The 27668-nt window shown below is 39.7% G+C and overlaps 1 protein-coding gene across 2 annotated transcripts; it reads right to left on the bottom strand.

The window, feature by feature from the left end:
- Positions 1-207: 207 nt before the first annotated feature.
- On the bottom strand, positions 208-27527 carry STAM2 (signal transducing adaptor molecule 2). Of its 2 annotated transcripts, none has more exons than XM_054208790.1 (14): positions 27237-27527; positions 18245-18329; positions 15341-15416; positions 15022-15117; positions 12091-12237; positions 10342-10411; positions 9411-9597; positions 8469-8563; positions 7661-7743; positions 7389-7476; positions 6511-6565; positions 5836-5989; positions 4182-4351; positions 208-3959 (listed from the first exon to the last, which is right to left on the bottom strand). In XM_054208790.1, the coding sequence occupies exons 1-14, from the start codon at positions 27274-27276 to the stop codon at positions 3728-3730; spliced, it is 1578 nt and encodes a 525-aa protein (XP_054064765.1). In that variant the 5' UTR covers positions 27277-27527; the 3' UTR covers positions 208-3727. The 2 variants fall into 2 exon arrangements, with proteins under 2 accessions (XP_054064765.1, XP_054064766.1); XM_054208791.1 differs by lacking the exon at positions 27237-27527 and adding an exon at positions 25084-25530.
- Positions 27528-27668: the final 141 nt, after the last annotated feature.

Here is a 27668-nt window from a genome sequence, read left to right as displayed (position 1 = left end):
GGCTGTGCTGACAGCCTGCGGGAACACGAGGAGCTGGAGCCCGCCGGGCTGGTGGCCGAGCCCACGGGTGTGCGAGCCCAGGGCGGGCTCCCGCGGGGCAGCAGGGGAGGGCTGCAGCAGGGATGCTCACACGACTCACGGGGCTTCTGCCTCACCTTCCTGGCAAGGACTTCGCTACGTCGCAAACAGAAACTCTTCACCCTCATCTGTTAAACAAACTTTGTTTTATTCAGACAAGGCAATGCACACATATTGCAGACAGGAGGCCAAATGGATATCCCAAGAAAACAGATCCCCTCTTCTTAATACTGCAAACTCTTTAAGACAATTTTCTGCAAGAACTGTGATACATCTATTAACCAGTACGCATTCGCCTTAACCCCCTGACAAAACAGAAGTAGAACCCTGCTCTCAATTCCGAGTCCAGGCATGCCATCTGTAGCTGGCCAGGTCACCAGTAAGGAGATGTTACAGCGCCGGTGATGGGAGCAGAGCCGTGAGAGCTCAGAACCTGCCCCAGGCTTATTTCCTTTCCTTCCTTTTTTGTTTTCACCAATTCAAAACAGTTTGAATCAGCTTCACATAAAATTTAACTGGTAAGAACCATAAATTCTAAAAAGTTATTCATTCATTCAACAGACACATCACAGTGTTCAATGTAAGCGAGAGTAGTGCCTATTATTTCTTAGAAAAGATGCATAGATTAAAATAAGGAAAAAACCAGTATCTTCCTATCAGAAAATAATTCCTGTGAGAGATTGCAGCTGCAGCCATGTCCCCCTCAGCTCTCCTTTCTTAGGGACAGCCTTCAAAAGAATTACACTGTGCCACAAGTCCACAAACACCTATGAACAGAACCTGAAGTAAAACGAACACAGAACATTATTTTTAACGTTTACTTGTTACAGAAACAATTGGATTTTTTAACATTGTCATTTCAGTACCAAATTAAACAGACAATCCATTTGTCACGTCAAGGCTGTATGAAAGACCACAATTCCTCAGAACACGTCTCTGCATGGCGATATTACAGACAAATTCAATTGCTGCTGTCAGCTGACTAACTTAGACATAATAGGTTGCCAGCTCATACTAGAAGAAAATTTTTCTAGTATTGATATTTTCAACACCCATGAAACAAATATATTACAATAAAATTCTCATTATAAAGTTGCAGAGATTTCTATGTTAACCATTAAGAGTTTCTATGAAAAAGCAGAAGTTATCTACTGTTGATTCCTGATATAAAACAGTAGGTAGAAACCTAACGTAGAAATCTGAAGTTAGATAAATCCTTTGGCAGCATGTTCAGTTACAATCAGGCCTTAAAAATAAATATGATAATGTATAGAAGTATGAAGAGAAAAAAACCAATCCTATTAACACCAAAACCCTCTGAATACACTATTTTTATAATAATAATTAAATTATTTTACACTATCTACAAGTTGCATATCACAGAATTAGGAATATAAGAGATGACAGAGTGACAAATCCTGCTTTTATAAAATTTCAGGCTTTAACAGTATGCATATATGTAGCCGTGTAGAAAACCTCAGACAAATGAGTATATACATTATTTATATTTAATAATTAACCGAACATAATCAAATCACATCTGTCTAGCCATCTCAATTTAAGATACTCAGTATTTCTGCTGGATCAAAGTCTTGAATCCAATAAAAATACCTACCTTAATCTCAATTTACCATCCAACATGGAGAAGCTATAGAAATGACAGCAAGGTTTAGCTTGACTACATACCAACTTGGAACAAAGTAAACTCTTAACAAAAAAAATAATCTCCAAACAAAAAGAATTTTGATCAGCAGCATTGAAAGTAATTATTCTTCTTAAAGAACACAAGGAACAAGTTATCAAAATACTTCAGTATTGCAACAGGTGTTATTGATACTAAGCTACTTCAAGGGGAAGGATAAAGACAAATTAAAGTCACATCAAAAGGAAAGACAAAAGCTTCCTTCCAATTGCACAAATTTAAATAAAAAAAAGATTTAAAGGGCAGGTAATGAACACCTCATTGCATAAGCATGAGGCTGCAAATGAATAAGGTCATGATACTAAATAATTAAATAAGAAGTAAAAGAAGTGGAGGTGGCGCTGAGTGAAGGGTGTTTTTTATTACTCAACAACAGTCTGCAATCCGATAGTTCTCATTTGGTAGAAAATTTATACACCAAACATACTTATTTAGACATCTGGGAGTTTCATGCATTTAACCAAGAAGTTTTTATCAGTGATTTGCTTCCACTGTTTTCCCAATCTAAAGATTACTACTCATCATAAAATTGTTAAAATAGGTATAAACATGACTGTGCTAAAGTGAGTAGGTATATAGAAGAATGAAGTGATTTTTTTCAGAGGCTGAAACAATAAAATAAAGAAATCCCACATTCCTGAAAGATAATTCAGCTCATCTGCTCCTCTTGTACAAACCCCACCCATTAAAAAAGTGCATCAGGGAAGAAATTCTTAGATTTCTTTTCTTAGCCACCAAATGCTACGCTTCCACGGTTCCAAGGCAATTCCTTTTCTAAAGACTCGTCTGTCATTTTCAATATGCAGCCACTCCTTGTATTACGTGAGGAGCACAGTCCCACTCACAAAGCACCTGTATTCTGCCCGTACAGGTAGTGCGTTAAACACACCTCTTCCAAATGGTTAAGGAGTTTCTCCGACTGTGATGGGCATTTATTTAGCCATGGAAATGGTGGCAGAGAAAGGAAATCCAAGAGAGGCAAGAACCTCCTGGTCCCATAAAAATGATTCCTGTTCCACTCGGCTCCCTATCGGAAAGGGAACAAGGCAGATTCTCACAGTCTTAAGCTTCAAACATTCTTGAGCCCCTCCTTTACCACAAGGAACTACAATACTCCTTCACTTCTAAATACATCCAAAAAGGAAAAGAAAAGAGATTCTGTACAAGTTTCTGGCTCAGCACCTTGTATCCACAGAGTGCCCACACAGTCAGCTGGGAGCATCCCTCGCCTGCTCTCGCAAAGGAGACTTGTGCTTGCAGTGCCACCTCCGTCAAAAGACACAAAACTCCACCTGTTTTCTTCAAGAGAAACACATCACCAGGTCTCTGTAGTTTCCCAAAACCTAATAGGCAGCACTGTAAAAATCTCATTTCTCACATTTCTGTAGGTACATGGTCCTTGCTGTCACAATATCAAATCATTTTCTCTTCCTTCTCTCATCTGCTGAACCCGTGCAGTTGTTCCAATTACGCAGTGCACATCATGTAAAGCTCGCTACAGCAGCGCAGAGAGAAGGTGGTGCCTAAATCAGCAGAGATTTCGTAAAGCCACTTGGACAGTAAGATACCAGAAGAGGCAACGCATAACAAGAGCAACGCATAACAACGATTAAGCATCCTCAAGTTTTCAGAAACACGTTTAAAAGAAAATTATTTCTGGACAATATTTTAACTTAAGATTCGCAAATGGTATTTCTTGAAACCACTGAAATAAGGGCTCAAAGTAATCCGAAATTATTTTAAACCATCAGCTAATCTAGTTCAATCTATCTTTATGCAAATGCTTAACAATCAGGTCTGATGCATATTTACTCCGCATCACCCTAATGCCATAAGTTGGGTTATTTAAAAGGAAGATGTATTTTGATATCCGTGACAGGTTTCCATAGAAATCATTAGGTCAGGCAACCTTTATTCGTTAATTCAGAAACACGAGCTGGTTTGGTTTTAAAGGAGAGGCTGTTGGTGGTAATTTGTTTGTTGCTGTAGAACGGAATGGGCAGGAACTGCCACGGGATAACCTGGTCCTTGAGGCAAACTGGATGTACTGTTCTGGTACGCCGACATATCCACTGACATTCCCATCTGCTGCTGGGTGTAAGCAGCTGTGCTGGCAGCTGACGGAAGGCCAGGGGTCTGGTTCACATACGTCTGGTTTAACACAGAATCCGGTCCTGGGCTGCAACAAAACAAAAACAAATCTAATTCTGACAAGTTCATGTCTATTTATCTGATAAGCAGATTTGCAAGAACATTGCTTAGTTCAAAAGCGATCTGCATGTTTTCAAAATGATCAAACAGTATTACCTGTCACTGAAAACATCCCAAGAACACCCAACCTCTAGACAAAGTAGTAAAATTACTCTCAAGAAGGCCATTTAACAGTTTGCTGAAGCGATACCTGAGATACGCAGCTTGAGCTGGCTGAGTTGCTCCAGAAGAGTTTATACTTTGAGGCAGAGACCTCAACTGCCCCATCTGATCAGGTCCTAGGCTATAACCTGGGGAAATGGTGACTTGGTGAACACCCTGGATCATGTAGTTTCCACTAGGTGGCTGTACAGGATATGACTGTAAATAAAGAAAAAAACCACATTGTATACCTTTTATTTTCAATTAAGTAGCAGCAAATGGGGCACAGAATACGACACTGGACAAATACATCAGGGTTCAAAACCTGAATGAAGGTCAATTGATTTTTTCCAACAAGGTTCTAAAACCAAAACACGTAACTTACAGCACGTAAATAGGCAACCTTTATTTCATCAGAGGGTACCTTTTCCAGAAATGCACTGTTAACAAGGTCAGTGCTTAATATCTGGAAGAAGAACCTTTTGTATCACATACAAGACCTCTGTGCCTCCCAGAAAGCTTCTTTCTTTCACTCTAATTTGCCTTGTCTTTAAAACGTTCAATCCTTATATATTTTGAGGCACAGAGTCGAGTAGGAAGATGGGCACCACACGAGATTTGTTATTTAACACATTTTGGAAATTAAAACTTGAGAATATTCTAAGACACATAACACAAAAGGAAGGCAAAACCTTTAGTTTCTTGTATTTCTGGTTTAAGATAATGCAAGTCTTCACTCAAAATTCAGATAGAACAGGTGGTATAACATGCTTCGTCTACAGAATTGTATGCTGCTCGTTGGTTTTGCACTAAGCTCAGCATGGTTAGCATTACCTTGTATTTTTTACCCCTGGAAGCCCACATCTTGGAAGAAATGGTAAACTCCAGTTGCCTTTTGGCTTAAATTACTTTTTAACCTCCAAATATAATGAATTTTCCATCATTACCAGCAGTTAAGGACATGAAATTACTTTTAACTGACATATTTTCAGATCTAGCAGTTGCCATGGCAACTATTCTTTTCCCACTGAACAATTAACATTAAAGTAAAATTCACTTAAAGTAAAAACACTCATTCTATGCTTTCCCCAAAAAGGATCTTTAAAATCTCGTTCTCCTCCATTTTTGTTTTCTTAAAACACCAACACGGCACATTAGAAATACTGTAAAACAGTTCTGAGCAACTACACCCCCTAATACAACATGTTCGTTTCTTAAGAACAAAAAGAGAGCTAAAAGCAGACTAGGGTTTCTATACTTAGAAAAAGTACGCTGCACTCATGATTAATGCACTAATATTAAAGTTCACTCACATCCCCACTATTAGATAAGACAGTAACATTTTACTTGAAGACTGAGGACATGACTAACAGCAAGAATATCCACCAAGCTGCTGAGGCACACAATTCTAACTGTAAAAAATTAATCACGGAACAAATCTTTAAGTATTTTCAATAGAGTATCTTTCTGTTAAGTAGGGTAAAATTAACAACTATACCTTACTGTACAAGCAGGTAACTGCAAATTGAAGTACTCTGTTCTACTGTGTAAATGGTGTTTTATTCTAAAGGCTATAAAAAGTCACCAGGCAATGTCAGATTGTTCGTAGGCTAGCAAGAAAGCATACACTTCATTTTTGCTGTCATCTTTTAAAATAGAAATCTATATTGGGAAAGTCTCTATTTCCAGAAAGGGATACTGACCTGCACTGAAACGCCAGAAGATGTAGGTGGGTATTGTGCAGGATGGTGGAGTTTTGAGTAGGCCGAATACATCGGTGTTTCATTCATCAGTTTGTTATAGAGCTCCAGAGCTTCTAGAACTTTCACATTCAATTCCGATAATTCTGAATGTTTTCTGTTTCAAAACAAATATATGCAAACACTAAGTTTCTCTAACAACTAGTGTTGGATGGCAAAAGAGTGGTTCATTAAATAGTTCTGAATATGCAAGAAAAAAAAGCAAACTTAAAAGGCAGACGGTGAATTTCTTACACATCTACATTCTAACATCGCCATTCTGTTTTTTACACCATGGGACTGGAAGGAGAGTCCAAGTTGTGAACAACTATTCTTCCCTGGCTGCAATAAGGCAAGCAACTCTACAGGTGTTAGTTAGCTTTTCTTTTCACCCCCAAATATGCCTTGGAGTCTGAGGGGGAAGAGGTGACGACAGCACTGAATAGATTTTCCTGTCGTGGAGGACAGTCAGCAGCAGACTGAAAATACCGAGCTCTAGACAGAGTGCAAAAGGCTGCAGTCAAGAAGTGCCAATATAAAATGAAAGTTCCAAAAAAAAAAAAAAAAAGAAAATTAAGTACAACTGCGCAATTTAACGTAAATCATAGTAAATAATGCAGAAGCTACGTTACAGCTCACCTATCTATCTCTTCCAGTTTTTCATCTATCATTGGACCCATCTGTTGACAAATATCTGTGAAGACAAAAAGCGTCAAGGTAGTTAATGTCTTACACAATTAAAATTTTAAATGCAGACAAAGAATACTTTATCCAAGTACCCCAAAATAGCATATGAAATTGGAGAGTGCACCTAGTTATCATGTGTGTCCCATTCCTCCAGCCCAAATAGACAGGAAAAAATATTTGGGTTGTTCTGCCTTGTCAACCTCTCTCTTCTTTCCCTCTACCCTCTCAAACAAAAGGCTACTGACGAAAAACATGGAAAATTTTGCATTTCTGCTTGCACTGTGCAAGACCTATGACTGTCACCTCCTACTGGAACACCTAACCTCGACTGCCTATGAATCCAACTCGATCTGTTGTACTGTACGGCTTCCTTTACCTTCTCTTTTTCCACTCCAGGAACTCTCCTTTTTTAATGTATGCTCAATTGTTATTACACACCTTGAACTAATTGGCTCCTAAGCGAACTGAACTTTCTCTCCCCTCCTAGCCAGCAGCATTTTGGAGAAATTTTGACACAAAATTAATTGCTTGTTTCAAGCAGAGTTTTTATATGTAGACGGATCTTGCAAAGATCAGGCATTGCACACTAGCTGGAAGTTATGCAAATTACTCTGCTAAACACAGAGTTGGCTTGGCAACTATTAGAAAATTTAGAGTTATACATATAGCCCCACCCTCCCACTGCGAAATAAGCTATTCTGCAGCACACTATTAGTACAAACCACGGTTTCTCTAAGCCTAAAATAAATGCAAAAGAATTACCAGCTCAATCCACAAAATATAACTGTGAGAAGAAATACAAAACCTAGGTAACTTAGTGCTCAAAGTACCTTCTGAATCTAGCAGATCTGGAGAATCAAGCTTTAAATCTGTAGGATCTATACTCTGAAGTACCTGCAGTGTTTTATCCATCTTATCCTGAAAGGCGAAGAAAACATTTAGAACAGTTATTTTTGAAGCGTGGCAGAGACTGTTTTAATGTTCCATTTTTAAAAAGAGTTCTTTATATAAAAAGAGTCATCTGCTAACATTCAGTAACAAAAGAATGTTTCAACCGATGTAAAATCTCAGCAATTTTTTTATATTGAAAGTAACTGCATACCTCATCTATATAAACTGGCTCAGGTTCTACTTTCTTAATTTCTTCTGTAGTATCCTCAGGAACAGAATTTTGATCCACAGTTGCTGAAAGAACAAACATTAGTTTCTTTTCTGCAGCTGTGTTACTATGCTAACTTAAAATACACATTTTTCTCCTTGCTTGCCATCAGATCTTTAAATCAGAGAAATCTGAAAAAGTACTTTGAGCAGTGATGCACCTAGCTGCTGGAGAAGGGAAATCGTTCTGACAAGCTGCTTCCTTTGGGCTGTTAGCCTGATTGTGAACCTGGGCCCGGCAAGGGAAAAACTCTTGAGTCATATTACCATCTAAAAAACACCTCCAACACATATACAGTTACTTTAAGCCAAGTCATAAGCGTTAAAGATTTATTTTGGTATCATGAGTACAAATAAAGCTAACAATGTGATTCTTACAAACCACCGACATGGGTATGGATGTTCTTCTATACTAGGTCTGATGTCTGAAAAAAAGACTTTGACATTTCAAATGGCAACTTACTGGATTTATATGCAATATGTTACTGACAGAGAATTATGGTAAATTGAACTGAATTTCTATAACAGGAAAACGGTAACAACTTAGAAGATAATTAGAAGATAGAAATCATTGAAGCGAGCTACAGCACTGGTATACAAGTGCTTGCTTGTTTGAAACAAGGGCAGGATTTCTCTTTCAATTCTTTCCTTGGGCTGATTTCAGGAAATTATTTTGCTGATAGGCTAATCAGTAGTTCCACCATAAGCCCACCTTTCTAAAATAATCTGTCAGCTTTTAGTAGCCAACTTACCTGCCTCAGGTTCCACAGTTAAGTCAGAAGTCACAAAATTAGATGGAAACAGTCCTACTCCTCTATGATTTTCACCTTTCCACCAATTGGTGTCACTGGGGAAATAAAGATATATTACAAAACGCTGAACATTAACACTAGCATCAGCGACATATTTTGGGCTTTTGAAGGAAACCTGTGATATCCAATACACTGTTTCCCTGTGTATTGAATAACGAAGGCAAAGGAGAACATTTGCAGAGACGAGCAGCAAAGTCAAAAGAGCTGCCAAAGGGCAGAGGGGTGGGAGGAGGGATGAGGGGAAGTAAAGTCATTTGGTAGCAATCACTCAAAATTTAACACAACTCTTCAATTCTTTAGATTGATTAGATGATAGCCCATTACAGCTTCATCTAAAAGTTTACAAGAATTACACAAGCAGGGACTAACATTAGAAATATAATTGATCTGTCACAGTCTATTAAATTGTAACAGCATTAGCAGGGAAGAAGTTCTGTTTCTTAGCTATCGTTGGGGCAACGGTGATAACAACAATAATTATCTTAAGTGTTATTTCTTCAGTTTTATTCTTAGCAAACCTGGTGCTTCATAGCGAGAAATTTAACAATTTCTGGAAGTAGCTGGAATTTAGCACTGTAATGTGTATGTATATTCTTATGACATACGTTATAAGTAACTAATGTTTATCTTACGAGCTACAACTAAATTGGACATACGTATTGAAATACCCAACATAATACAGTAAGGTTCTCCCTGCACCAAAAATGACTTGAGGTCAAAAACTTAGGGTATGGAAAGAATCATGAAAGACAAAGGGGTTTGAGGGAGGCCGGAATGACAATATACATTTCTGTATGGAAAAAAGCATCCGAGGAAAAAAAACACTATCCTGAGAAAACAACAGTTGTGGAATAAAAGCACTTTCATTGGAGTATATTATACCTGTCATCCAAAACAAAAATAATTTCTCCACTTTTAAAGGTGAGCTCATTGTCCTCGACAGCTTCAAAGTCATACAGAGCTCGCACCTTCCTCGAGTTCTGATTGTTTTGCTGGATTTCTGCAGATGGGTACAAGGATTTAGTTTCCATTTGTTGCTGTTTCTGCTCTTGCAAGGACAATTCGATAGCTACAATTAGAGGAGGAAAAAAAAAAAAGGTTTGTATATTTTTTATCACCGTATACAAAGGCAGTTTGCTTTCCTAATAAAAAAAGAAAAATATTTATTGCTATATTATAAATATGGTGTGTATCTGCATCTTTACTATTTTACATTGAAAATGCTTGCTCCAAACTACTAGCCGTATTTCACATTTCAATAGCTTTACTCTGCCCTGCAACAGGATTAGAAGACGAGATGTGATCACACACAAGTTATGAAACATTTAAAAAAACCTTCTGCTTTTCATGGTACAGGCCACTACTTGAAGCGGCGCACACACTACTAATGTCAGTAGCATCATTAGCACGATCAGAAATACTGATAAATTCTTCACTATGACAGCTGAACAACAGTAACTACATCTAAGGAAGAGGAGGAAGAAGAAAACATTTAAATGTTCTGAATTTTTTCTTTGAAGCATCAAGATGAAGGCTAAAATAAAACATGTGGGTGCAGAAGGGAGAAGACCAAGCTCTCTGGAGAGAAAGCAGTCACCAAATAATGCTCATGGCTACGTGATGGGGCAGAATATCTCTCACCCCAAATCTTCATAAGAAAAACACCTTCAATGACACAGTCCACTAATTCCCAACCTGCTGTGCCCTTGCTTTCCATTCTATGCAGCAGAAGAGAGTACAACTTCCTATTTCCATGCATTTTAACCAAACTTCTAGTGCGCAAGTCTAACGCAAGGCTGTGACTAACAATTACCTTTAGCTATATCTTCATCTTCTTTGGTTTTACTTAATGATGAACCATTCTTAGCAGCATTTGTGGTAGCCTGCAGATGTATTAACAACAGAGTAAGTTCAGGTTACAAAGGAAAAAGAAAGCTCTGTAATTATATACTTTAAAAAATTCGTAGTAAGTTGTTCCTGGTTAGCTGCCCTACTGTTGCATTTCTTCACTGAATCAAGATGACACTCTAGAAGAAAAAAATTCACTTTTCAGAATCTCGGCCAGGTTTTATTTTGTTTTCAGCAAGGAACAAAATAAAATAAATAACAAGATCTAATTTAAATAGCTGATCTCATTTAAATAATCATTTTAGTCTCATTTAATAAAGTGAGAATACTCATTTAATGACTGCTTTTTCTACCTTTGTCCGCCGGGCCTCCACCCCTCCCTTCAAAAGGGAAGAAAAGTTCTTTGGAGTCCTACACTTGTGAAGACTCAAGTTTTAAGTAGCAGCTGGACTCGCTGAAAAGGGAGATCTCTCTCTGTATTACAGCAAAAAGCCACCCTCTATCTCTGCTGGTAGGACAATGGGAAGGAAAAGCAAATGCACATCAAGTTGGGAGCTGCTGACTTAAATAATACGAGTCTCCACAACAGCATAGTGAAATCATTCTTACGAGTTTTCATTCTGACAAGGAAGTCTTCCTGCGCATAACAGGAATGAAGAATCTCCTTTCAGATACTAGCCATGTCTAGGACTTACCAATGGTCCTCAAAAACAATTCTCTACAAGTGTACCAAATACTAATAACCTCAGATTTGCTTGTTTGAAGTAAAGTTTATGTGGTAAAAACATCAAGACGTCATTTTACATGCATTTACAGGAAAGGAAGCATAAGGTTGCCAGTACTCTAGATCTTACATGTTTCTGCCATATGTTTTAACACGTATCCTAGATTTAGAAGTGAAAACATCTTTGTGGAGGAAGGAAAGATTGTAAAAGTAAAAAAAACCCTCTGTTTAATACAGAGAAAAGTAAACTTCATGTAAGGAATATGTAACAGAAGCCGCAGTTCTAATTTTCAGGACTGATCTTCACCTGACTCATAATTAACAAGAAAATATTTAGAAGAATCAATAATAAAGCACAGAAAAAAACCACCTGTCATCGTATCTGCCAGCTAGAAGATTAGGCATAATACACCACCAGAAGTAAAATACAAAGGGTGAGGTTAGGGATTGGTGCACCCCACCTACTGCAGCGCCAGGACAATTCACAACACGGACAGGTAACAGCATGCACAAGAAATGGGGACTCGGAAAAGGAGAGCGTAGCACAGATCATCTTCAAAAATGTCTCAGTGCCAGATATTGCCCTTTGTTTTGTGAGACACTGGGAAGAAAAATGAAGGTATGTGCTCTAAGTCAGCAATTAGAACCGTGAAACACCAAGTACAAAGTGTGGGTGTAGAATTGCTTCGATTTCAGGTGGTGACAGCTCAATGAAGCTCTAAAAATCATTGGAACAAAAGAAGGATCAAAAATGAAACAACTCATAAGGGCATCATGAAATAGCCTTTAGCCTGTTCTTAGGAAGGCAAGGACGTAAAAAGCAGAATGACTAGAAGTGAACCTCAGCATAAGGAGGCAACCAAATGAGAACAAGGATCGTACTCTCCTCTGATCGAAAGCACCAAAGATCTCATTTGGACAGCTTTTCATTTTGTTCTCTGACAAGAACAGTGAAGCTAACAGTACCACATATCCCAAATCAGCTCTTACCTGCGATCCAGCTGCAGGAAAAGTTACACCTTCTTCTTTTAAAGACTTAATAGTTGCAGATATTAAGCTACATTGCGGGTCTTTCTGAAATTCTTCTGCCCACTCCACCATTAGGGTTTTCAGCTTTTCACATACTTTTGGATGGGCCTAAGAAGACAAAATTGCATAGAAAGGGATGCTTGTACCTCAAAATTAACAGAAACAGTTATTCCCTCTCAGTAGAACTTTGTTACCAAAACCATTTTACTATAAGTATCCTTAATAATTGCCTTGATTATAAAATTTGGAAGAGGAGAGCCCAAAATATACTGTCTTTTATACATTACAGATAGCATGTTTGGCTTCTGGAGCGCCATCCTTTCATTGGGAAGCTGGCATAGCTGTTTCCAACACCATTACCCCTGTGCAGCAACAGACTGCAGGTAGTTCAGATTTCCCTGATTCTATCAAACAACTGGTTATTTTAAATCAGAGCTCCTTCAACCCTTCCAGCAATCCTCTGGTGCAAATTCCCTTGCACAGCCAAAGCTCAGGTCTTGCAGGCAGCTCACCTACCTATACTGCTGTTACTTTAGTGGAGTCCATCTTAGGTGCTTAAGGAACAGTTAAGGAATAAGACTGACAAACTTTTTGACTTTTCAAATGTCAGCCATGTTTCCACCTGAGTAGTTTTGGAGAGATTCAGGCTACCACGCTTACGCCAACTTTTCTGCACCTCTATGTTAGTTACCCTCCATTTTACCTCAATTTTCTCTTCGTTGCTTCTAATTTGTATTGTTATTCCCCTCCCAACCACCTAAGTTGGTCTAATATAATATACTGTCTTTCCCTACAAGACAATACCCCGTTGCTACCTTTTATGACCTCCGCTGTCTTCTCCTCAGATGCCAGAACACATTTCTCCCTGTTGACTTCTCAGGTGACACGATCTCACAAAAGACGATCTTTGTACCATCTTTGTATGCACATATGTATGTATGTCTCCTTGATTCAGATTCTCTCACAAAGAGGAGTTACGCATCTCGTACAGTGCCACCCAGCTCACGGGGACAGTTTCTACTACTAGCCCTGAATTAGGAACTGAGGTGGAGGGACACAGCCTGGTAAAGGAAGACATTGGCTTGCAGTGGGGGCAAACCAAGATCAAGTTCATGCTCTGCCTGCAATTCCTCTGGCTCCCACATCCTTCTCTAGCCTCTTGCACAAAAGAGCCTCTACAGCTCCCCTTCCTCCACCCTCGTCCACAGGATTTACAGCTACTCTAAATCCACACAGGACCATGATTTCATTCAACACGGCAAATTTTATGTGCTAACAACCTCACCTGATGTGATAATCCACCTTCAGAAAAGCAGGACAGAGTCATGTATTACTCTACTGTATGGTTAAAGAATACCCTTCGGAGTATACCTCAGTCACATTAAACATCAGCTGCTGTTAATCCTGTAATAGCCTTCAAAAGATTACTGGAGCAAAAAAGAACAACTCTTCAATAGAGCAGCTAATACATGTGAAGGTCACGCCAACACTGTGAGGGTTAAACATGGACCAAAGCGCTTCAGACTTCCTGGTTTTGTTGACAGTTGCTGAAGAGACTATAGTTTAAACCCAAAGGACCCAAACTAACCTCAGGATACCTGCTGGCCAACAAGGGTTCTGAGGCTGCTGGGCTCACCTACACCTGCTTCACGTGGCTGGTCTGGATGAGAGCCTGGGACTGCACAACCGCGGTGCATGGCCAAGATCTCTCATTTGAGTGCAGTTCAGACCACACTGTAAGCCTGCGCCTCCCATGCAAACATATGCTGAACAGGAAGAATGTTGTCAATTTTGGGCTCAAGTATGCATTTAATTGAAAGAAGAGATGTAGCTTGATAGGCTCAGCATCAGCACAAAGACATTTGTGACACCTGTCTGAACTAATTTTCTTTTGGAGAAAAGGGAGAAAGTACAATTTTATCAGCCCTCTGAAGATTATTCCCCCAAGCGGTCCAGGGGTAAAACATAAGTATTTCCCAACAAAAAAATAAATTATGCTCCAGTAGACTGTTCTTCAGTGGGATTAAAGGTTTGTTTTTACATCCACGAGCGCTGTCAGACCATGAAGGTCAATGTTCTATTTCAGAATGGACCATCGCTAATGAGAACAAAGGGGAGGACTTTAAGACCTATTTTTCCACACAAAGCGAGAAACAGAAGAGCTGTGAACTCATTTTGCTTCCCAGCAATTTTATTAGTTTCCTTAATTGCTTTGCTCCACCTCTGATGATTCCAGGCCTCCCATATATTTGAAGACAAACTTCTTTTTAACCCATTAGCCATTTTTGTCTTCAACTGGAGCAGTAATTAGGGGAAAGCTGTTGCTGCTTATTCAATTCATTACAACCAGATTTAGATCCCATCAGTTGCTTTGACCCTAACCATTTAGGTCTTCCTTTCTTGGTTACCTCCTCATTCAGCATTCTGAGAATCTCTGGACACTATTAAAGTTGTCTGAAGACTTTATTCTTTTCCTTGCAAAAACATAATTTAGCAGTTTAACAGTTCTCATAGGTTTCCCTTTGCACTTCAGACCATGAATTTCATTCAAGCCAAATAAAAACTCTTTTCAAGAAAAGCTGCCTTCACCATTATCAAATTAATTGAGCTTAGAAAGAGTCCCTGATGTTAATTAATTGCTCATGTAATTTTGTAAAAATTTGGAGTAGGTATTATCAGCCTGTCACTTCTTCAATACATTACGTTTTCATAGTAAGAATTACACAAATTTCAGTGATAAGACAAATAACCATCAGTATCTGCAATTGCACCCAAAATAGAAAATGCATATTAACTAGAACGTTAGTTTTGCCAATTCTTTGCTATGCTGAGACAAAGCAAAGAAGTTCCCAAAATAATTACCCCCCAGTACTTAAGTTTATAAAAAATTACCTTATTTATTATACTTCGAGCTTCACTAGCAAAATCACGAGAACATACTTCTAAGTGAAATATTTTTCCACAGTTTGATACACAGGCTCCTAAAAGCTGACAACAGAAATACAATTGTGAAAATGTATGACAACAATGAAAATAGTCCAAAATAAAAGCATACATAAAAAGAATTAAATTTAATCCTCTGTTCAGCATGCACACTCTCACTGACTTCTACTGGAGATATATATAGGTATTAATTGATCAGTACACATTTATAATAGCTGCATTACATAAAAGAACACGAAGTTTATTGAAAATAGTGATAATTACTCACTGTAAGTGCTTGCAAAGCCACATGGGGAACTTTATGGTTTACTCTCTTCATGATGGCTTTAAGGCAATCCTTTGCTCTGAAAAAGGAATAAAGAAACTGAGTGATAAATGCGACTGACATGATCTGCAGAATGAACAATACCAGATACTCAAGTTGGGCAAGCAAACAAAGCTGGGTCTATTGAAAAAAAAGTAACCTAACCTGAACTTTTCCCAGAGCTGGTCTGGAAAAAATATTTAGCAACTCGTTTCTTCTTATATGTCTATTGGATTGGAACAGACTCCATTTATACTGGCATTTTGTATTAATTTCCATAAAACCGCTGACAGGTCATAAAGGGAGCAATTGCCATTGAGTTGTGGAAATTGATTTGAAATAGACAATGAAAGAAATGTCTACATAAAAAAAAAAGGAGGAGCAGTAATGATTAAATAAATGGTCATTTTACTGGCTACTGTAAAGGGTCTCTATGATTTAATTTAAAAATTGTGCTCAGAGGTTGTCAGCTCTTGGATCCTATTTTCAAGACACTAAGGACACAAAGATTTTATAATTTGCTTCAGTAAAATACGAGATAAGTTTAGAACAACGATTAGCACTCTAAATGTTACTCTACTAAGGAGTTTCATACTTAAAATGAGCATTAACGGCACGCACCAGGTACACTGGCTGAGGCATATGTAAGGCTTCTTTAACACCACTATTTTGAACCTCCTAAAAACATGAAATCTCTACATAAAGGGCTGACGCTTGAGCTGCTGTATTACCGAAGCACAGAAATGTCTCTGCAAGGCTGTGTTTCTCCATGTTGCCCAGCGACCTCAGCTGGAACAACCTGTGCTCTTCACCACTAAGGCTCTGGTTCCCCGGTCACTTTATGCAGGCACAAGTGAAAGCCACCAATGAAAGTAGTGGACCAAACGCCCAGTGTCCCTTCCTACAGCAATGCAGTCCCCTTCCCTTCCTGACTGAGGCTTTAGCAGTGCCTGGATCAAGGAACTGATGTGGCTGAGCACGTGATTCCCCCAGGAATCCATTGCACAAGGGGATAGAGGAGATATCTGACTACCCTCTTCAATGCAAATTCTCTCTCTCGTCAATTTAAAGTCGTCATGGAATTGCATCCTTAGGCAAAGCTTAAAAAAAACTGTGCGTAAATGAAGCCAAAACTGTTTCACTGTTAACATAAAAAAAAAAAAAAGATGTTTGTTTCAAGGTTTTGTTTCAAAGGATGTCTGTTTCAGTGTATTGTGTGTAAAGTAGCGAGGAAGATTTTATGCCCCTGTATTAAACAAGCTAATAAATTGCATCTATATTCTCATTTTGGTTTACAGCAGTAGTCTGGTTTTGAACAAATTTTCTGATCATTCCCACATGTTGCACATTTAGTTCACAGTGGCATTTTGTGCAAGCAAATTAATTTCCTTTTGGAAGAATTTAAGCCAGAAGCTCCTCTGTGCACACCAAATGCGCTCCAACACCTCAAGGAGCCGTTAGAGGCAGAGCCAGTGACAGGATCTGCAGACAAATTTGCACCAATGCTGGTGTGGATATTAAGTTTAGGAGAAGAGATTAAACCAGTTCTGTAGGGGGGAAAAACCCCAAACACCCCGAGCTGCAAATTGGATGGATATAGCAGCTTCAGTACCAACCGCTCTGGTTTACACTTCCAGCCCCAGCCTGCTGAGTTACTTGGTGATGTACACACAGCCAGAGAAATATGGGTTTAGTCCTAACATTGAGTATGTTTGGTGATAGTTAATACACCAACCATCCAACAAAGTCAACATACTTGTTAAGCTATATATTTATTTAAGGGTAGGCAACAATATTTATTGTTTTCAGAAAATGGCTCTTACTGAAGGGCAGGAGGGAAAAAAACTACACAAGATTGCAGTACAATATGCTAGCAGTAGTGGCATTTAAAAATTCAGAATTTAGGATTTTATTGTATATATAAATATATATATTAAGATTTAATTACATAATTATGTATTATATTTTGCACGTTTGATTAAAAAAAACCCAACATCCTAAATTTTTTTTACCATCTCCGCTCCCCAAAACAAGTAGATTTAAAACAATCCCATCTACTAAAGTGTTCTGGCACTAAAAAAAAAAATAAAGAATAGATTTTTAAGAAACGACATTCTGTACTTTTCTTCTTCAGGACTAAAGATTACCAGATTGAATAGATCTGCTAATATTCCTTGTGGGACATAATTAATATAAAAAGAACTTTCTCAGTGTAATATTCTTAAACATTACGTATAAGTGATAAAAATTCTAAGATCAATTAATAATTCATCCTATGTACTAATTCAGGTTTACTTCAAAATTTAAAACATCACTCAAAAAGATTACCTTAAAATTCAGCAAATACTTTTGGCCATTATAGGATCACTGAACTACCACTCAGGCTAAACTGATTCAGATTGTTCTGTGTTTTGATCCCAATTTTTCCCCCTTTTCTCCACCATCAGTCCCATTGCTCCTAATGAATAAATACAGACAAATTTCTCATCATAAATAGCTAACTGTCCCAGCTTGGTAATTTTCTGCAAAGAAACTAGTTCACTGTTTCCTGCTGGCACAGTTGCTTCTTGAAATTTATGCAAGATCATTAAATACGAACAACTCTGTCTACTGTGCAAAACTCCATAAAACTTGGAATGCACTCAGCACATACAAATTGCTCTACTAGAAATCCTGTCGGAACATTTCTTTCAAAGAATTTTAAAGCCAACTACATATATTTGTAGAGCTTGCAGAAGTGTCAGATTGGTAGCACTTTTTGCATATCTGACTACGCTGAGCGTTTTGAGATGCGTTCTCTCTGAAACAGTATTCTTCTTCCTCACATGAACATGAAATTACACGTTGTAATGCTGAGGTACAGCTTACCCATTAGGAGTACTTCCAACTTTGTCACATATGTCCATAATAAGACCCCAGTCCTCACTGGTGGCGTATTCATTTGTAGCCTTTTCTATAAAGAAAACCAAGACTGATTAAGTGTAATACCCCAATAAGTCCAGATTCTAGTCAACAAACAGTGACTCGGTCACACACACAAAAAAAAGACTCCACGGACAAAATACTGAGAGGCAGTGTGTTCTACAGATTAGCGCTAATTCTTGCTATCTTGTAAAGCGTTATGTACCAGTTTTCATATGGGAAGAACAGCACAGGGCTAACAGTTGTGATAGGTATTTAAAAGAACCAAAAATAGGAACAACTCTTGAAGTGTAATATTGTAAATGATGAAAAAGAAACTGCTTCTGTACAGTTTGTTTAACTCCAGGTTTAAGTCACAGCCCTAGTTTAGATTTGCTCAAGGTCTTCTAATATTTGCATGCCGTTAAATATTTTGCATGGATGTTCCAAGGAAAAGAAAAAAATAAATCTCTTTAAGACTCTAAAGGAAAGCCATCTCCTAATTCAACACACTCATTAAATATTTTTTTCTACTAGATTTTTCAGGAAATCTAAACACCACAGCAAGTGTTGAGAAAAATAAATGGCATGGAAGGATGAATAAAGAACACAGAAGGGGTCAAGAAAAAACAAGACTGCTCTATCAAAAGCATGTATCCCTACTTAATATTTGCTGCATATGATTCTATATATTAACTGATAAGGCTTAATGTTATTTATTTGTGCTTTCCTTTTAAATTTTGATTAGAGTCATGTTCTTTTAATCACATGTAAATATCACAGTTCTATTAAAATAGCTTGTAAACAGCAAATTAAATATTTTATACATTGCTGCCTTAGCATTTAATTTTAACCTGATAATTTAGTATTTTAACTAAATTCAAAGATAAGTGCTTTTAGATTTTTACATTATGTATTAAACCCAGCAGAATGCACTTCATAATCATGGCAATATCATCACCAGTACTTCTACAGAATTTTACTTTGGTAAGGGAAGCCACTAAATCCCTTTGGCACTGAGTATTTTAAAGACTATTTAGTAGATTAAAGCAGAACATAATGGTCACTCACTACCAATGTGATGGTGTTCTGTGATAGCAGCTGTTCCAAAATTACACGGTTTGCTGACAGCAATACTACAGCAGGATAAACCCAATTTCATGTGTGCAATTAAGCATCTTCTCTGCTAATCAGCTTCACTACTTAGTTTTGCAGTCAAAAGTTGCAACAATGCTCAGGCTGGCTCAGCAGAAAGGCTTCCACAAAGAAAACGCAAGCACAGCAGCCAACGGTGCCCCGACAAATGTTTTATTACAGATGTAAAAGCAGATCGAGAAGGAGGAATAGAAATTTGCAATTTTGGGCATAGGTTATCTTCACAAACTAGACTCACTACTTAGAGGAAGCACATACTGTATTGAAAGCATGTTCCTACAGCAAAAACCTTCTTTAAAACTTATCTGTAAAAGACATAATTGTTAAATTTTCTTTTAAGTGCATCAATATTTTTAGGAGATTAACACAAAATTCATTGCTCGTTCTTGAAAATAAATGAGTGCCGGCAATTTTAAACACTTTAACATTCAATTTCTTAAAAGAAAAAAAAGAATCAAACAAAAAACACCTCCATACGCACATTTCCTGGATCTACGTACCATAATTACTGAACAATCACAAAAGAACAGCATAATGCAATGTTTGGTGACAGAACTTCAGCCTGGTGTTTCCTATGAAGTTCTGCCAGCTAAAACTGCTTTTTAAAAGCATTGCCTTGCACGTCTCCATCCCCGGTGGCGTGAATCCTCCCATCAAAACTAGTCAGTCAAATTAATCCATCTCATCAAATGACAGCAGCCATCAGTTGTGCATATAAAGCCATCCCTCCAATGACAAATAGAACCGACAAATCTAAGCTTTCCTCTTCCCTTCTTTCTCTCTGCTACTCTCCCTTTAACAAATCACGTAATTTACTTTTGGAGAAGTTATTTTTTAAAAAAACCATAATTGCACCCACAAAATACATATAAGATGGTTTGAGAAGACACACCTATCTGATTCACTAGTAAAAAGCACTCTCTTCTAAAATAATCACAGCAAAGAAACAAACTGAAATAGATACTTAGACATAAAAATATGTAGGAAATTTAGAATTACTCTGATCGTTTACAAGACAGTCAAATGCAAGCTTGTAAAATGACCCTGCAGTGTAAACACCGCAAAACCAAGCACCTCACTTTGTACATGCTGTCACGCAGATCCAAAAAAAAAAAAGATTCCCCACAAAGAGTGCCAGATAAGAGACAAGGTAAAACAAGTGCAGTGGGGCAGCTCAGTGGGGCCCCAGCTCCTTCAACCTGCCGGGAGGCATCAACAGCTCTCCTCCCTCTATGGTGTTGGTTAAGTAGACATAAGTGTCACTTCTGTCCTCTACAAAAATTCAAAAGCACTTGCCAGAGGATATATGGAAGTTTTCCTGGACCCTTAGAGGAAATCAAAATCAGCTTTGCCTGCCGTGACAGATGTCCCATGCTACCCTGATAAACTCTTCCACTGTCAATGGGAAGGCTTAATATTTACCAGCCTTCAATGAGAAGTGTTCAACTCCACACCTTCTACACCGTGAAGAACAGCATAGCTTCCATAACGCTGAGCTCTACTCACTCACAGCTCCTGTGCTTTTTTCCTCCTCTCTCCCAGCCAGCACATTCGCACATGGAGGCACGTCAAACGCAAACTCTTGCATCTCTGCAGCCTGTTCTCGGAGCAGACGTGGTCCCGGTGAGAATATGAAGGCTGCCCTATGGCAAACTCTTACAACTTTTGGTTTCTTCCCTGCCAGCATGACAAATTTAACAGCATCTGGTTTTTTTGCTTAACATGAGCTCCAGCTGAAGAATAATCTTGAAGGATAACTACTTCACAGATGCTGAGACATGGACTTTCATCAGAAGAAACAGATGTGTGAGGATGTATTTTCCAAGATTTTTTCAGTGCTAAGAGAACATAAACTGTAAGAAAACGCTATGACTTATATTCTGTAGTCCTCCAATTAATGAAGGAACACTAGATTTGAGTTAACTTTTACAGAAATAATGATAAAAGCAAAATATGCTTCTTTTTATTGCTGCTTGGTATATTTTTAAAATCCCACAAAGAATTTAAAAAACCCACAATTAATCATTTTTGACTGGATCAGCTCCCTGATCTGATTGGCCATGCAGCTGCACGAAAAACTATGCCAACACAAGAGAGGAGATAGCACTAAAATGAGCAGCTGGGAAGGGGATAGGAACTGTTTACTGGTATTACTGCCAAAAGAAGAAATGCTTGTCAAGCTACTGCCTTAAAATACTGTCACCAGCTCTTCCAGAAAAGAAGGTAATGCTTCACCAGGACATGCTAAAGTCAAGTTTTTCAGGACTCTCCCTCTACCACACAACATCCAAAAGGAGAGCTGACTGTCACCCTTTCCAGCCTAACAGCACTAGTTCCTCTCCCCCTTTTTCACAAGAAAGGGATGGGTAATACACAGAAATAAGACCAAAAGACAGGAAACAAAATACTATGAGGACTGCAACTGGGCAACACGTGGCAAGCCTCAAAAGCCTCCCTGTTTGCATCTTTTCAAACATCAAGCCCTCAGTCTCTAAAGATGCTGGCATAATGTCAAAGTGTCCCAGATCGGCATTCATAATTAAGTGTCCTACTGCACATCCAACTCTTAAAGGCCTGAAAACACCAGGCCGAGCTGGCAGTCTCCATCCCTCGCAGCTTTCCTACAGCCCCTCTCTTCAGGCCTGCTGCACTTTCAGCAATGCACACCCAGCACTGGGATCCCTCAGGTTTGCAAATGCAAAAGCAACACGCCCCATCGCCAATACAACACTGAGAATTCTGCAGATATGCCTCGGATTTTTCTATACTCACAATGGCAAGGAGTAAGGAAAACAGCACGAGCATCCAATCTTAAAATACCTACATGGACATGAAAAGGAAGAATAGAAAGGGAATTGCGAGAACCTCACAGCCCCCAGAATTGCCTAAGAATGATATGAGCACCCCAAAAGTTCTGCAGAAATCTCTGCCAATGCAACAAATGTGACACACTGATTCCTACCAAAAGTGTATCACACTGTTACACAACAGAAGTCTCTCGCTGACTGCTTCTGCTGGAAATCTATATCCCATTTAACATACAGCATTAACATTTGACACTGACACAGCGAAATCAGCAGTCCTGGTCTGATGACAGCCCTACCTTTATGCTGCCTAGTACATATGACCTTCAAACTTACAAAATATTTGTTATTCCAATAATAACAAATTACTGAATTCCCTTGAGCCAAGCTTGCCAACAATACCAAATAACATGTCAGTTAAAACAAAAATAAAAATACTAGAACATAAGTTTTCTTCACACCTGTGTCAATTTTTGTGCTAGAAACAGAAAATAAATACTCAAGCACCGATTGAGCACAAAGAGCTTTTCAATTTTGTATGGCATTTGCTAAAAACTGTGGTCACTCAAAAATTTTTAGAGACTGATTTTCCCCCCAAAGCCATGTGAAATAGAATCTCGTCTGCACACAAATATTTCGACTTCCACACAAAGCCATTCTAAGTACGTAGAAACAGAGTTCATATATGAAAAATGAAAAATAAAAAAAAAATAATTGAGGACTACTCCAGACTGCTGTGTTTTAGAAGATCAAGCAGAACCACATGGATGAAAACCAGAAATTTAATCCCACACGCCTTCATCTGTGTACTTTGCCTTTGTATAGCCAAAGTAGAAAATTCTAGCTTTGATTTAATTAGTGATCATAGACATGCTGACACTACAGTCATATGACCTGCATTTCCAGTAACACTGCATGGTCCTTTCTGAAAAGGCACCCCTAATTGTAATGATCCCAGGTCCCTACTCATGTCACTAAATTTTATATTCTAAAAAAACTGGATCAAAGTAGAATATTAAAATAATTTTTTGTAGTGTAAGTCCATTTCACTGAGAGGGCTTTTTGAGATACAATTTTTGCTTAAAAAGCGAGTCTGAGATTTTGTTTCTTTGAGTCAATTGGCCAATAACCTGAAAAGCAAGCAATTCTGTTTGTCAGACAATCTGCAAACTACAAGAAAAACACTGAGAAGAACAAGGAGAGATTAACAGAGACTTACACTTTAGAGCCTGGAAAGCACCAAAATTAAAGTTACCAGCAGTTGCATGCTATATAACAAAACATCCCTCATAATAGATTTAAAAACACAAAAAGTGAGGCTATGATATATTAAAAAAATAATCAAGGCAGGGGTGGGGGAGCAGACCAGTAATCTCAAAAATGAGAAAGAAACGCCTTCAAATTTCAAGCTCAGAATTCAGGAATTTTAATCAGTCAGATTAAGGAAAAGCCACAGACTGAAGACTGCAAAATACAGTCCCTACATTTAAAGAAGTGGGGGAAAAAAGAAACAGCCAAGCAGCACCCAAAAAAAACCGACTGGCTTGCTCTCCAACTTTAGACCCAACACTGAAAACAGGGATTATTACAGACTGAGAAATGCAGAGGAAATATGGTGAATTGTAACAGAAAGCAGCTACTCTTTTAGGCAGGCAAGGACATCTTACTCAAGGCTAATCTAACATCAATTGTCCGTTCAGACTGCAGAGCAACATTCCATAGGATGCCATGTGTAAGTTATTAGCTATGTTACTTGCAGGTTGATCCAAGAAAGCACTCTAATGAGGGCGGGGAGAGTTTACTCCCCAAATGTCTCAAAAGTGGGTCTTGAAATCAATATTAACATATCTTGGCTGACACTGACAGCAAGGGTAAGGGTCTTGTAGGGAAGCTAGTGGAAAGTCGGAAGATATCATCAATAAAAGGAAAGGCTAAAACATAACATAAGGGGAAACACAAAACCTTGAGGACTGAATTAGGTAGAAAAAGGTAACAGTTAGTAGGACAAAATGCAAATTCACACAGAGTCAATAAAATATTCTCCTAGAAATGAAGTGCTCAGTGGTTGAAAACAAGAAGGGAATGACGAGTACGCTGAATTCTAGCACAAGAGGACACAGGCCACCAAGGAAAGGGAGCCACAAAAAGGCAAATACAATCCTAGAACGAAACACACCAGATAAACATTTCAGCAAAGCACAAGGAAACATGCAACACTATCATACAAGTTATCAGCTATCCATGATATGGCGTACAATTCTGGCTGCCAGTCAAGCTACACAGAAAAATACTTCCTACTCCCTTGATCACGTCAACAATCTTATGAAAGAAGGCTAACTAAACAAAAGATGAAAGGCAATAGGCTTGTTCTCTATTGAAGGAGCAACTACTTAAAAGATGAAGGTTATTTAAGAGGAAGGACAACGCTGGGAAAACAGCAAGTGCACATGAACTAACTATGAATAGATTTAGACAGGAAATTAAAAATCTAACACTCTAAAGAACTGAAGTTTTGGGGTATCCTCTCAATAAGAAAAACAGATGATAGAAACCACATTCCTCTAAAACACTATTCCATAGGTTAATATTGCAACACTGCAGCTATATACAAAGCAACCAAAGCAGATGCCAAGGAATTAAGACTCTGCACAGCTCTGATGAAAAGAAAACATAGGGGTTTAGAACCAAGAAAGCAAAACCAGCTGTGGCCAAGCAAAAGAGTGTTTATCTACATTTTCTAAAGTCCCCCAAGAAAAGAGCAGTACTAGAAGTATGGTGTGACAAGACAGCTGGATCGACCTCACTGCTTGCTACTAACAAAAGCGGGGTCCTCTTCTTCCCATTCACCTTTGCAGGGGTGTCCTGCTCCTCGTTTTCACTGCCATTTCCCAGCCTTTGCTGAGCTGATTCAAGTCACCAAACGGTCGAACTCATCACCTTCACAGATGATCCAACTCACAAGCCAAATGCTTTCTTCTGGCAAATTAGTTTTCTGCCAGAAAGAGCTGAATCAGCTCAATGGTGAAACCAAAAAAAAAACAAAACAACTACAGGGTGGATGGGGCCATGGAAGAGGATCTCTCCTTTCCAGCTGCATCAGGCAACCAGCTGGGCTCAACTCTTTTCTTGGTACGTACCTTTTTTCTTTTTTTAAATGAAAAACAAAACAAAATGTAAAAAAGTTAAATCCTGACAGATGCATATTAAAAGCATGAAAAACCACTTGTGTAAATACTGCAAGTTAAAGTACAGACCATCCACATTTGATATTCTGGATGGTCTAATTTACAATGGAATAATAACTTTTTAAAAAGCTCCTAATGGCAAACAGAAATTTCTCCTGGCAAGGGATTGTAAGATTTGGCCTCAAAAATTACAAAGTTCCTATTCTGCTACACTTGTTTAATTGTAGTAAGTGCAGACAGTTACACTGAGTATATACCAGGCAAAATTTAAGAAACTGCAAGTGAAGAGAGTGCCACTTTTGAAGTACTATAGTCTTGAAGTTCTTGAAGCATTTCGGTTTGCTAAAGAATTGTACAAAGCTGGGGTACTTTTTGTACCCCAGTTCAAAAGTCTTCACTTGTGCAAATACATTACTTAGAGCCATGCGAAAGACAAGTCTGGCAAAACACACATAAAACTTCACAGGGTATTTCAAATAACTGGACTATGCGTAGCTGGTCTGGCAAGTTTCTACTTCCATTTCAATCATATGTCAACAATAAAAATCTCACAATGGTTTGTGAAAAGATAAAGAAGAAAGGAAATGGGAATTACACAAACTTTGCAGACACATTAAAAAAGCAGTGTAACTTATACCCAACAGAAAAGAGATGGTGTGGTAATAGGAGCACTCACAACAACCTCTTCTACGTGTATACTTCCCCAGCCTTGACAAAAATCCTAAGAATGTTGAATTCTTCTCTTACCTAAAATTCCAGTGTAAGAACAAATGTAAATCTGACTCTGGTATCTAGCTTGATTTAATGGCTTCTTCCAGTGCTTTGATCCAGAATAAGCATTGTTTACAAAAAAAAGAAGGAACACCCACCCCCACCCCCCACCCCCAAAAAAAAAAGCAACACACAGAACAAGTTTGATGCTCCAGAAAGCACAAGACAGAGCAGAAGCACAGAACAAAACAACTGAGTCATCATCTTCGTCCCGTCGATGGCACCAACTCCAGATGAAGTTGCCTCATGGTTTCGTAATGGGAAGAAATGTCCACTCAGGCATAACCAGATGCCCCCAAATCAGCCTCTAGATGCCCCCAAATCAGCCTCTAGATGCCCCCAAATCAGCCTCTAGATGCCCCCAAATCAGCCTCTAGATGCCCCCAAATCAGCCTCTAGATGCCCCCAAATCAGCCTCTAGATGCCCCCAAATCAGCCTCTAGATGCCCCCAAATCAGCCTTAGCATCAGGTACTGGAAGAGGCATAAAAACGGGCTCCTACTGACATTAACAGAGCTGGTTTCCACCCTCGAGTTCTACCCCCAAATAACAAGCTTTACAGCCCACCTCACCGAAACTCAGTGTACCGAGCAACCCACTGTGAAAGGCAGGAAGTAACGAGCCATCTCAAAGGCTGTAAAACTTTATACGTTTCAGCACGAGTGGACACAAAACACTCCCTAAACCTGCTGAGCGCAAAGGGGACTAGGCAGAGCCGGAGGCTGCCGTACCCCACCAGCCCGGTTTCTCTGTCAGAGCCGCAGAGGGCAGCCGGGGCAGTCGGGGGTAATCCTGTCCGAAACACACCCGTTTTCCCCTAAAGCTTCCCGGCGGGACTGTCAGCAGCTGCCAGCCCCCTGCGGCCTCACCGAGCAGGCCTGGAACCGCGGCCTCCACCTCCGCCGTTACTCTTTCCCTTTCAGGAGCCCAGGGCCCACCGCGGGGAGGAGGAGGCCGCCGCCCCGCAGGCACCGGCCCAGCTGCTGCTGCTGCCGCCGCCGCCGCCGCCTCCCGCCCTGCCTCCCCGCCATCCCGCTGGCTCACCCACGTCCTGCTCGAAGGGGTTGGGGGCGAAGAGCGGCATCTCAGCAACGCTCACCCACCCTCCTGCCCTCTCCTCAGCCGAGACCGCCCGGCCCGCGGCCGCCCGCCCCGCCGCCGCTGCCTCAGGGCCCCGGGGCTGCCCCGCCGCGCCTAACTGCCGGGCGGAGGAAACGCTGCAGCAGCACCGCGACGACGCACCGGTCCGTCGCGGGGGTGCGGGAGGGAGCCGATGCCTCCCGGTAGGATGGGGAGGAGCGGCACAGGGAGGAATGGGGCGAGCAGCGACCGCGGCAGCGGCGCGGCGGCGTCAGGCGCCCGCTGGGGCACCCCGGCGGGACCGGGGCCTCGCGGGGGCGGGGCTACCGGCGGCCGTGGGCGGGGTCCCTCCCCGGCCCCGCCTGCGGGGTGGAGTCGCTGTCGGCGGGCGCCATC

The sequence above is a fragment of the Rissa tridactyla genome, chromosome 7 (assembly GCF_028500815.1).
Source record: "Rissa tridactyla isolate bRisTri1 chromosome 7, bRisTri1.patW.cur.20221130, whole genome shotgun sequence".
Classification (NCBI taxonomy): domain Eukaryota; kingdom Metazoa; phylum Chordata; class Aves; order Charadriiformes; family Laridae; genus Rissa; species Rissa tridactyla.
This window is presented reverse-complemented; position numbering and strand designations above follow the sequence as displayed.

Excerpts from the sequence above, each read along its gene's own strand:
- STAM2 (XM_054208790.1), bottom strand. The coding sequence starts at position 27,276 with ATGCCGCTCTTCGCCCCCAACCCCTTCGAGCAGGACGTGG. Across the intron at positions 18,330-27,236 it reads CCCCTTCGAGCAGGACGTGG|AAAAGGCTACAAATGAATAC; the intron begins GTGAGCCAGCGG and ends TTTTCTTTATAG. Across the intron at positions 7,744-8,468 it reads AACTGTGGAACCTGAGGCAG|CAACTGTGGATCAAAATTCT; the intron begins GTAAGTTGGCTA and ends TTGTTCTTTCAG.